This window comes from Zea mays, chromosome 7 (assembly GCF_902167145.1).
Source record: "Zea mays cultivar B73 chromosome 7, Zm-B73-REFERENCE-NAM-5.0, whole genome shotgun sequence".
NCBI lineage: Eukaryota > Viridiplantae > Streptophyta > Magnoliopsida > Poales > Poaceae > Zea > Zea mays.
In genome coordinates, this window is record NC_050102.1 from 110,053,346 (window position 1) to 110,065,291 (window position 11,946).

General features: G+C 45.0%; 1 protein-coding gene across 1 annotated transcript; it reads right to left on the reverse strand.

The window, feature by feature from the left end:
• Positions 1-203: 203 nt before the first annotated feature.
• LOC100275994 (uncharacterized) lies at positions 204-6,002 on the reverse strand. Its single transcript, NM_001331205.1, has 3 exons — positions 5,783-6,002; positions 4,066-4,168; positions 204-400 (listed from the first exon to the last, which is right to left on the reverse strand). Exons 1-3 carry the CDS (start codon positions 5,903-5,905, stop codon positions 357-359), a joined length of 270 nt encoding a protein of 89 aa, NP_001318134.1. The 5' UTR covers positions 5,906-6,002; the 3' UTR covers positions 204-356.
• Positions 6,003-11,946: the final 5,944 nt, after the last annotated feature.

Sequence of the window (11,946 nt, forward strand, 5' to 3'; positions counted from 1 at the left end):
CTCTTGTTCGGTGTGCAGGGATTAACGACCTTTATTTTGTTGATGAACCGAATTCGACAAATGATACGTCTGTTATACTGTCTGTGCAGCAGGATGCACTGCCAGGTGGCAAACAAAAGCAGGCGATGCTCATTCATCAAGATTAGCCATGGAATGCTTGTGCCACTTCGTTTGCGACTAGGCCATAGAAACAGAAAACGTTATTCGCAAATCAAGGTTAACCTAGTTTAGTTTTATTTTATACATGATGCACGACAAAAAAAAAAAGAGAGACGCAGACAGGCTAAAAACACGAGGTGATAGAATGACAGTCTACGCTGATGGATCACTTCCCGGAATAATGGCTGTGTTTTCCTTCACTTCATGCTTGCCGCCAACACACCAAGCTCGTAGCTACAACCTGTAGTACAATGACACAAATATCGGTCAGCATATCTGTTAAACACAGCGATCAGATCATATTACTACATTTTTTTCTCGATTAAAAAGGATAGTTCATTAAGTATTCTGTGATATACTGACAATACATGAGTAACATTCAGCTTTCTAATGAGGAGACGCGTTATGACAAACTACTTGGTTCATTTTTAAATAATTTCTGAAATATCATATATTTAAAATGGAGTATAAAGGAAACGCTGAAACCTACTGCGTACAGTCTGGAACTAACTGCAGGTAATATGCCCAAACTTTCAATTAATTAGCGTAAACAAAAAAAACATAGTGAAACCTCGTTCTGGGTATGCAGAACGCTAAAATGCACAATTGTGTCCTCATATAATGTCCACACGCTACGGTAGGCAAAGGCAACTAATAGCAATACCAGTGTTAGCCTAGACATTTAATCCGACTAAAATGCCACTGGTGTGTAGCTATTTATTTAGGCTAAACGACCATTTAAACAGACACGGTAAGACACTGCATAATGTTTACACTTGGCTAAATGGATTTGTATGTGAACAATGAGCAAAACGAATACGCAAAGGAAAATATGCTTTGTCATATATTATATCCCAATGTTCATAAATGCAACTGGGTGATAACTGATAAGCATTAAGCATACACTAGAAACAACATTGGCCGCTAAACTAATCACACATACCAGAGACTGGCAAATCAAATGCAAACCCACCAAAAACCTTAACATCAGAATCTAGCAAAAGAATATGTTGGTAGTGAAAATCACTGTAAAGTCTAGTTTGGGAACCTCATTTTCCCAAGAGATTTTCATTTTCCCAAGGAAAATTAGTTCATTTTCCCTTGGAAAAATAGAAATCCCTTAGGAAATTGGAGTTTCCAAACTAGCCCTAAGAGTATGGGAAACCCTAACCCTAATCCAGGGTTGGGTGTATATTATATAGAGCAGTTAGGTGGGCCAAGCCCATTACAATGGGAGTAATCAAGAAAATACAAGAGAGAACCTTTGCCTAACCCTAAACGGGAGTCTAACACCCCCGCAATCTCAACTCTATCATGTACAGATGTTGAGACTGAATCGAAACTTAGTGAATACACTCGACGGCAGGCCCTTAGTGACTGCGACATGGTCGGGACGCTGAGAACACAAACATCACCAGCGGCGACACGCTCGAGGACGAAGTGAAGGTCAATCTCCACGTGTTTTGTGCGCTAATGTTGCACGAGATTGGTGGAGAGGTAGACCGTGCTAACATCTTCGCAATAGAAGGGAGTGGAGCGCTCAAGGGGGCCGTGGAGCTCCTGGAGAAGCTGGCAGAGCCAGGAGGCCTCGGCCATTGACCACAACGCGCAGTACTCGGTCTCAGCGCTGAAGCAGGAGACGACGGGCTGCCGCTTCGAGGCCAGAAGGCGAGGTTGGCGTCCAGGAACACGACGTAATCGAAAGTGAACCGGCGTGTGTCAGGGCAGCCAACCCAATCAGCATCGGTGCAGACCACGAGCTCTGAAGTCGGTGAGGGTCGAAGGAGAAGGTTGTAGTCGATGGAGCCGCGAAGCTAGCGAAGAATCCGCTTGAGAGCGGTGAGGTGGGGTCCCGTGGGGTGTGCATGTGAAGGCACTCATGTTGAACGACGTAGGTGATGTCGGGCCGGGAGAATGTCAGGTATTAGCGAGCGCCAGTGAGGCTCCGGTAAGCTGTCGTGTGGGCGACCGGGGGCCCATCGTCCTCGAAGAGCTTCGCCTGAGTGTCAACAGGAGTGGAGCAAGGCTTATAGTCGGACATGCCAGCCCGCTCCAGGATGTCAAGGGCGTACTGGCGCTGGTAGAGGAAGAGACCCTAAGGCCTCCGCTCTACGGTGATCCCGAGGAAGTTGTGAAGAGGCCCTAGATCCTTCATCACGAACTCGCGCTAAAGGGCGACGACCGTGCACTGAAGGAGGGCAGCACTGGACACCGTGAGCACGATGTCGTCGACGTAGAGCAGGAGGTAGATGGTGTTGTCGCCGTAGCGATGGATGAACAGGGACATGTCCGACTTGGTCTCGACGAAGCCGAGGGAGACCAAGTAGGAGGCAAAGCGACTGTACCAAGTGCTCGACGCCTGCTTGAGATCATACATGGAGCAGTTCAACCGGCAAACCAAATCTGGGCGAGCGAAGTCGATGAAGCCAGTGGGCTAGCTACAATAGACCGTCTCTGTCAAAGTATCGTGGAGGAAAGTATTCTTGACATCGAGCTGGTGGACCGCCCAGGCCCAGGAGAGGGCGAGAACAGATTGAACGGTGGCGAACTTGACGACGAGGCTGGAGGTCTCATCGTAGTCCACTTCGGGATACTGAGTGAAGCCCCGAAGGACCCAACGAGCCTTGTAGCGGTCGTCGAGCCATCGAAGGTGAGCTTGTGTCGGAAGATCCACTTGTCGGTGACCACGTTGGTGCCTGGTGGACGTGGCACCAGGTCCCAAGTGTGGTTGGCCAGCAAGATCATGTACTCTTCCATGGCGCGACACCAGTGGGGATCAACGAGAGCTGCACGAACGAAGGAGGGAACCGGGGAGGGAGCTGAAGCGGCATTGACCGTCAGAACAAGCCGATCGACGGAGCGGAAGACTCCGGCGGAGTGACGCGTCACCATCGGGTGGACGGCCGGAGTCGCGGTGGATGGCCGTGCCTGGGGAGGATGCGCGCGGAGGAAGGCGCATTGGGTGAGCGCGCTGGAGGAGGAGCCCGCGGCGAGGCGCGCCGGATCCGCACGGGCGCTGCATCGAGCGGGGACGGAGAGGTCTCGCTCGGCGTCCTTGATGTTGAGGTCGTAGGCGAAGGGATCCGCACCTGTGAGCAGGCCCGGAGTCGTCCTGGTGAGTGGAGCGAGGAGGGGCGGGGTAGAGGAAGTCACACTCGGGAGGGGGTGGCGCCAGCCGGAGAAGCCGACGGTGGCCATCGCGATGGTCACGAGCAAGCCTGGGCCCACAGGAGGGGCGGCGTTGGCCGAGAGAGCCACCACGGGACGAGAGAGGTTGGAGATTCAGGGGGGAAGGGGAGCCGTTGTCCTTGGCCGGTGGCGACCGCAGCGAGTAGTGAGGATCCTGATGGCTGAGAGGGAGGGAGGCCGGCGACTACTATGGGGTGGGAGGAAAAAACTAAACCTAGCTCTGATACCTTGTTAGAGTGTGGGAAACCCTAACCCTAATCTAGGGTTGGGTGTATATTATATAGAGCAGTTAGGTGGGCCAAGCCCATTACAATGGGGTAACCAGGTAAATACAAAAGAATCCTAGCCTAACCCTAAACAGGAGTATAACAATCTCAATATAGGATCAAATATACTAAAGATTCAATTAATCTAGAGAATAGAATTCAGTAAGTCGTGTATCGAATTGTGAAGCAAGAAATATACAACTATCCCCTATCAATGTTAATTTACAGCTAGATTTCTTTTAAAGTTCAAGGTAGAAAATTCACTAGGCGTACATCATTGTATCACTGAAATAATAAGAAAAAACTCGCAACTAACAAAATAGTAGCTATACACCAGTAGGAGCAGTCAGCATGAATTCACATGGCGCACCAATAACTGTATAGTACAGTCCCCAAAGATTTAAAGAGCTAAAACTAAAAGGTAAGGGCAATCAAAAGTACAAAGACATACCAAATACAACAGCTAAAGTGAGAACATTCCCAATCTTGGAGACCTGTTTCACACTGTTCTTGTATGATTTGAACCTCTTCAAAGCAACATCCTCCTCCAAAAGCTGCAAAATAGCAATGCAATGTTAAAATACTAAGACTCACTCCAACCATTCCCTCTATACATCTCCTCTTTTCTATAATTTCTATTATATTTTACGACATTCCCCTAAAAGATAATCCCCCTACATACAGAACATCTCCGACCATTCCCATTATATACTGTAACTCAGTTAATTAACATTTAATTACCTTTTTAAAAGTTAAAAATCATACAATATTTTTAATATGATAATCAACATTATTATCATGTTACGGGGCTTAAAAAGGATTAATATAGCAAAAAACTACTTAATTAAAGTATAGAAAAACATAGTGCTCCCCTTGTACATACAACGAGATTCCTTTTCCCTGTATATACAGGGAATATAGAGGGGGAGCCGTTGAATAACTATGCTCCCCCTATATATGGTTTAGAGTGGTTTATGGTGAGCTGTTGGAGGCAGCCTAAAGAGGAGGAATAGCATGGTTCAAGAAAGTAAAGGACTAAAAAACATATCACAAAGAAACTTAAGGCAAAAAAATATATATATGCCAACGAAACAATGGTGTGGTGTATTAATAAACTAAACATTCATTCGAATGTGTAATATGAAATATCTAGTAGCAGAAACAACAGCATTGCACAACCTCTATCAGGACCTCTTGTATCTGAATGGTTAATCTATATCTATATATCCCACTAGCATTCTATCTTGACATGCAAGTTGTCCACCTCAGGCCCTCAGCAGTCAACTATCAAATACAATTGCAACCCACTAGCAAATCCGATAAAGATATACATGCCAGCAAGCTGTTCACATCAGCGTGCCAAATCATCCGTAATACCCGCAGCAACATACAGGTAAGCTTCTAGTTCCAACATAATTGTGAAAGCCAAATACATGAAGACGTAGAACACGATCAAAAGCCACAAAGAAATATGATTTTCACAAAAGACCCTGGGAAAGTACTAAAACCTCGATCATATTTACATAACGTTTTCATTGTCTTAACAAAGACATGCAGCTTTCGACATGGTAAAGAACACTGCAGTTAGGCAGTAAGATAGCAACTTCCCAGCATCATGATTCTGAAATAGATAATATCAACACTTACGAAACTACAGCCTACAGTGACCGGAAACGCCACCCATGAAATGGAGTATTACATCTATGCCGCAAAACCATTTGAATGATTCACAAGCTATAAGCACACCAAGACAGTACCCATTTAATGCAGATGATCTAAGCTATAAGCACACCAAGGCAGTACCCGTTTAATGCAGATGATCTGATGCGTGCATCAGTTATCGTGTATGGCTTGCCTCAGTCCGGCAAAGACCACAATTGGACGATCCTCATATATCCTACCAACCGTAACCAGAACACCTCGAGGTCAGCAATCCTGGGCCTGAGCCCAGCGGCAACTTCTCTACGCGATGCTCCCCCTCCCCAACAGATCGAGCCGACGCCGCTCGAACACGGCGAGTGCGGATCAGACGTAGAGGCGCGATCTAACTCCACAAACCCCCGAGTCACAATGAGAATCCAGTCTCCCACCAGGCCACCACACGACCCAGGGATCGAAGTACCGAATCAAGGAGGAGATGACGACAGAGTGGGGGGGAAAGCGCTTACCGCTTTCTCGCGAGCGCCGAGCTCGACGTGGTAGCCGCGGCTGGGCTGGAGGTGATGGTGCGGCGACGGCGGCGCGGAGCAGAGGCGGGAGCGGAGAGAGGAGAGGAATACGGGCTGGGCCATGGCGGAAGACCAGAGGAGATGGGAAGGCAGGCAAAGGCGGCCGGGCGCGGAGTAGGAAGAGCAACTCGAAGCCAAAAAAATTATTCCCAAAAATTATGAGGACTCCATTAGAAAATACTTCCCCAAAAATCCAAAATCTCATCTCTACACAACAGATCTGTAATAATTAACTTCATAATTTAAACATTTGATACATCAGCATAAGTGATACCGACCGATTCTTTTTCTTTTGTATTTTTTTCTTTTATTCCTTCCAAATGGTCGCCACCGGAGATTGGGGCAGCACCCTCGTGAATATTTGTGAGAGGTTGAGCTCTATATGAAGGGTCATGAAAAAATTAAGAAAAGAAAGGGGGTTGTTGGAGGTGCGGGAGATGAGTTTTTACCCCAAAAATGCAAAATGTTTTTGGGATTGATTTTTGTGATTTATTGGAGTTGCTCTAAAGTAGTGTTACCGATATGCTTCATTCCATCATATAGCATTTGAATTAAGGTAGAACTAAGCCGATCTAAAAGTGTAATATTCCTCCAATATGCTGCATCTTTGTGTTCCAAAAAATGATCGAAATAGGATATCGACGCGACTAGTCCAAGCCAAGGTTGTGTGTATTCTCTGTTTGGTCCATGAGTCCCTAGGTATTTTTACGCTAATCCATGTTCGTTGCCTAATCTGGTATGTGATGTCTAGGGTTTATAAAATCATCCAGGAACTGTGGTTTCTCGGACGGTTTTTCGTTACCGGATTGGGCTGGAAATGGGTTTCCGAGACGATTTTTTTACAATTTCATTCAAAATTCAAAAAAAAAATATGTAAAACCCCAAAAAATATGATAAAGAACTTGTTTTCTTGAGCAATATGGTATAACACATATTTAAATTAGTCCCATTTAGATGGTTAAAAATAAAATAATTAAGGCCTCATTTGGATTGCAGGAATTTTTCCCATTTCCTGCTAGCACCAAAAAAGCAAGTGATCACCCACATACTCTGTCACAACGCATTTGTGTCATTCTAGAGGGATCCGAGCACAGTTCTGAGTTCTGACTCTAAGTAGATTTAGACATTCTTGTGAGATAGTGCTTTCGAGATCTGCATTCTTGTGTTGTGTGCTACGTTCTTGCTCTTGTGTGTGTATTCTTCTCTTCTTTCTTGTTGTTGTTGGAGTTGATACTCTCATAAATTTGTGTATGGTTGCAAGAGACTCCAATTTGTTGAAATCCTTGCGAGAAGAAAGTATAAGAAAGAATTGTGGCCTCAAGTTGATCATTTGATCACTTGAGAAGGGTTGAGTGCAAACCTCGTCCTTTGGGACACCATAACGTGGAGTAGGCAAGCATTTGAGGCTTGACCAAACCACGATAAAAATCATTGTGTCTTGTGTGCTTGATCTTTTGCGGTTTATTATTCTAAGTTTTTGATCTACACTTGTGTTATTGCTCTAGTTATAATTCTGCAATCTAAGAGAGAAATTAAGTGCAAGAACTTACTCCTTCTCTCACTCTCTTGGATCTTGTTTTTAAGCTAACTTATAATTCGAGATCCAAGTGGTGTTAAGTTGTAATTTTTCAGGTGTCACCTATTCACCCCCTATAGGTGACTATCAGTAAACTATTGAGTAGAGAGTACAAGCACATAGTGTGGCAGCCATGTCTTGCTTATACCATTAACCTAATGTTGAAGGACATTTGCAAGTGGTCCAGTCATTAAGCAATAATTCATATTTCCCACTCCATAGGTTAATGAATCTGAATAGGATGAAGAGATTGGGAGTGACGATAGCACAATTGACCCTAGTGGAGGTAATGGTGGAGAGGATGATGATAGCCATGGGGATGGTGAAGGTGATGCTGAAACATATGCTCCTAGGGGTAGTGATGGTCCATGGAGTGATGTTGGAGGGAGTGGTATGCGGGATTGGAGTTTCACCAAAGAGAGTTAGTTCACCCATGCCATCCAAGATTTAGATTATGTAGCACCTCATTCAGAACAGGAGATGAGAAGCGGTCGATGACGATTGGTTTCCCTTCCTGTTGATGATGGCAGTCGCAACTCAGTTAGCTTCTATTATAACTATCTAACTCGACGCGATCAAAACCTAAACCCTTATGCATGGCTAGCACCTCCCATTCAAGTAACGCCATCGGTCATGTATGAGTATGGACAACCACCCCCCTCTGCCTTCATATGCATATTCACATCCAATACTTGATCCCACATATGGACAACCATTTTTGGTATTACAAACTTGGATCCATATGCTATTACTTCATTCTTGTTACTTTCATTTCAACATTAACTATTTGTTTGCTACTCATGTCATCTGTCTATTTTTTCATATCTTTGTATAGGAATATGTACAAGGAATGGACCCATACTCGGATGCTTCCTTAAAGGGAAATAGGGCTAACCTTTTCCTACAATTAATTTTGGTGGTTGAATGCCCAACACAAGTATATGGACTAACTAGTTTGCTCTAGAACTCATGTATTACAGGTGCATAAGGTTCAACTCAAACCAATAAATATTCAAGTTAGGGACCCAATTCAAAAGGAGCAAAAAGGACTTGAGTGTGTTGTGGTTTGGCGCACCGGACTGTCCGGTGCACCAGGACCATACAGGCTCCAACCAGCCACTCTCGGGAAAATTCGAGCGCGCTCCGCTATAATTCACCGGACTGTCCGGTGTGCCAGCGGGCAACGGCTATCCAGCGCGCAATGGTCGACTCTGACGGATGAACAGTGCAGCATAGTACCGCGGCAGAAGTCAGAGCAGCGAGTCAGAGGGGCACCGGACAGTCCGGTGTGGCACCGGACTGTCCGGTGCCGCAAGAGAACAAAGCCCCCAACAGTCAACCGGGCTCCAGACCCTAACGATTGGGTGACGTGGCGGCTCACCGGACAGTGAACAGGACCTGTCCGGTGGCGCACCGGACTGTCCGGTGCGCCCATCGCCAGCAGCCTCCCCAACGACTACTTTGGTAGTTGAGGGCTATAAATACCCCCCAACCACCACAACTCCAAGCATCCAAGAATTTTGAGTATCACATTCAATACAAGAGCTCTAGCATTCACTCCTAGACACAACTCAAAAGATCAAAGCCTCTCTAAGTCCCAAATTCATCTCAAATACTTAGTGACTTGTGAGAGAGTGATTTCGTGTTCTTTTGAGCTCTTGCCTCTTGGATTGCCTTTCATCTTTCTCATTCTTGTTCTGAAGTGACTTGTAATCAAAGCAAGAGACACCTAAGAGTGTGGTGGTCCTTGCGATGTCTTAGTGACCTGATTGATTAATGGAAAGGCTCACTCGGTCTAAGTGACCGTTTGAGAGAGGGAAAGGGTTGGAATAGACCCGGTCTTTGTGACCTCCTCAACGGGGACTAGATTCTTTAGAACCGAACCTCGATAAAACAAATCATCATGTTCATCCGCTTGATTCTCATTTGATTTGTTTTCACCCTCTCTCCCGGACTTGATTTTAGCTCTAACGCTAACCCCGGCTTGTAGTGTGTGTTTAAAGTTGTAAATTTCAGATTACGCCTATTCACTCCCCTCTAGGCGACTTTCAATTGGTATCAAAGCCCGGTGTTTCATTAGAGTCTAACAACTCGAAGTGATGTTGGGAGATCACACCAAGAGGGAGATCGTGACCGGCGTCAAGCCCGCAAGCTCGGGGAGAACCCTTTCGAGGGAGTCTGGCAACGAGCATAAGGAGGACTCCTCTTCCTCCACCAAGTTGCATCGGAGAGGTGACAAGAAGAAGAATATGAAGAAAGTGGTCTACTACGAGACCGACTCTTTGTCACCCTCCACCTCTAGCTCCGAATCATCGTCCACTACTTCTAAGCGCCATGAGCGCAAGAAGTATAGTAAGATGCCCCTACGCTATCCTCGTATTTCAAAATGCGCCCCATTACTTTCCATTCCCTTAGGCAAGCCACCATATTTTGATGGTGAAGATTATTGTATGTGGAGTGATAAAATGAGGCATCATCTAACCTCACTCCACGAAAGCATATGGGACATAGTTGAATTTGGAGCGCAGGTACCACAGGTGGGGAACAAGGACTACGACTCGGACGAGGCCGCCCAAATTAGGCACTTTAACTCCCAAGCCACGTTTATACTCCTCGCCTCCTTGTGTCGAGAGGAGTATAATAAGGTGCAAGGATTAAAGACCACCAAGGAAATTTGGGACGTCCTCAAGACCGCGCACGAAGGGGACGAGGTGACCAAGATCACCAAGCACGAGACGATCGAGGGGGAGCTCGGTCGATTCGTCCTCAATAAAGGAGAAGAGCCGCAAGCAATGTACAACCGGCTAAAGACCATGGTCAATCAAGTGCGCAACCTCGGGAGCACCAAATGGGATGACCATGAAATGGTCAAGGTTATTCTTAGATCACTTGTTTTTCGTAATCCCACTCAAGTGCAACTAATCCGTGGAGACCCTAGATATGAACAGATGTCTCCCGAGGAAGTAATTGGCAAGTTTGTGAGCTTTGAACTTATGTTCGAAGACTCCAAACATATTGTCAACTTGGAGCAAGGTGTCACCTCCACACCCGAGGTGCAACCCGTCGCATTCAAAGCGACAGAAGAAGAGAAGAGGGGGTCAACACCAAGTAGGCTTCCAATCGACGCCTCCAAGCTCGACAACGAGGAGATGGCGCTCATCATCAAGAGCTTCCGTCAAATCCTCAAGCAAAGGAGGGGGAAGGACTACAAACCCCGCTCTAAAAGGGTGTGCTACAAATGTGGTAAGCCCGGTCATTTCATTGCTAAATGTCCAATGTCTAGTGAAGTGACAGGGACGACGACAAGAAGGGGGAGAAGAAAGAAAAGAAGAGGTACTACAAGAAGAAGGGCGACGATGCCCACATGTGTCAGGAATGGGACTCCGACGAGAGCTCCACCGACTCCTCCGACGAGGACACCGCCAACATCGCCGTCAACAAGGGCCTCCTCTTTCCCAACATCGGCCACAAATGTTTCATGGCTAAGGACGACAAGAAAAAGAAGGTACACTCTAGAGCCACCCCCAAATATACAACATCTAGTGATGAGGGTAGCTCTAGATAAAATGAAGATGATTTACTTACTCTTTTTGCCAACCTCAACATGGAACAAAAGAAAAATTAAATGAATTAATAGAAGCTATTCATGAGAAGGATGAACTCTTGGATAGCCAAGAGGACTTCTTTATTCAAGAAAACAAAAAACATGTTAAATTGAAAAATGCTTATGCTCAGGAAGTAGAAAAATGTGAAAATTTATCTAAGGAGCTTAACATTTGCCATAATTCAATTTCTAGTCTTAGAAATGAAAATGCTAGTTTAGTTTCTAAGATTAAATAATTGAATGTTTGCAATGATTCTATTTCCTGTCTTAGAGATGAAAATGCTATTTTAAATGCTAAGATAGAAGAATTAAATACTTGCAACCCTCTACATCTACTGTCGAGCATGTTTCCATTTGCACTAGATGTAGAGATATTAATGTTGAAGCTATTGATGATCACATTGCCATGATTAAACAACAAAATGATCACATAGCTAAATTGACTGCTAAAATTAATGAGAATGAACTTGAAAATGAAAAGTTTAAATTTGCTAGAAGCATGCTCTATAATGGGAGACGCCCTGACATTAAGGATGGCATTGGTTTCCAACAGGGAAACAATGTCAAGCTTAATGCTTTTAAAAGATTGTCTAATTTTGTTAAGGGCAAGGCTCCCATGGTTCAGGACAATGAGGGTTACATTTTATATCCTGCTAACTATTCTGAGCACAAAATTAGGATAATTCATGCTAGAAAACCTCAAACTGTCTCTCATCATGCATTTATGTAAAAAATGAGGCTTCTAGCTCTAGGCAATCAACTCATGTTAAATTGCCTAAACAGAAAATTCCTGCTGCATCAAATGAGCATAACATTTCATTTAAAACTTTTGATGCTTCCTATGTGCTTACTAACAAATCAGGCAAAGTAGTTGCCAAATATGTTGGAGGCAAACACAAGAGCTCAAAGACTTGTGTTTGGGTA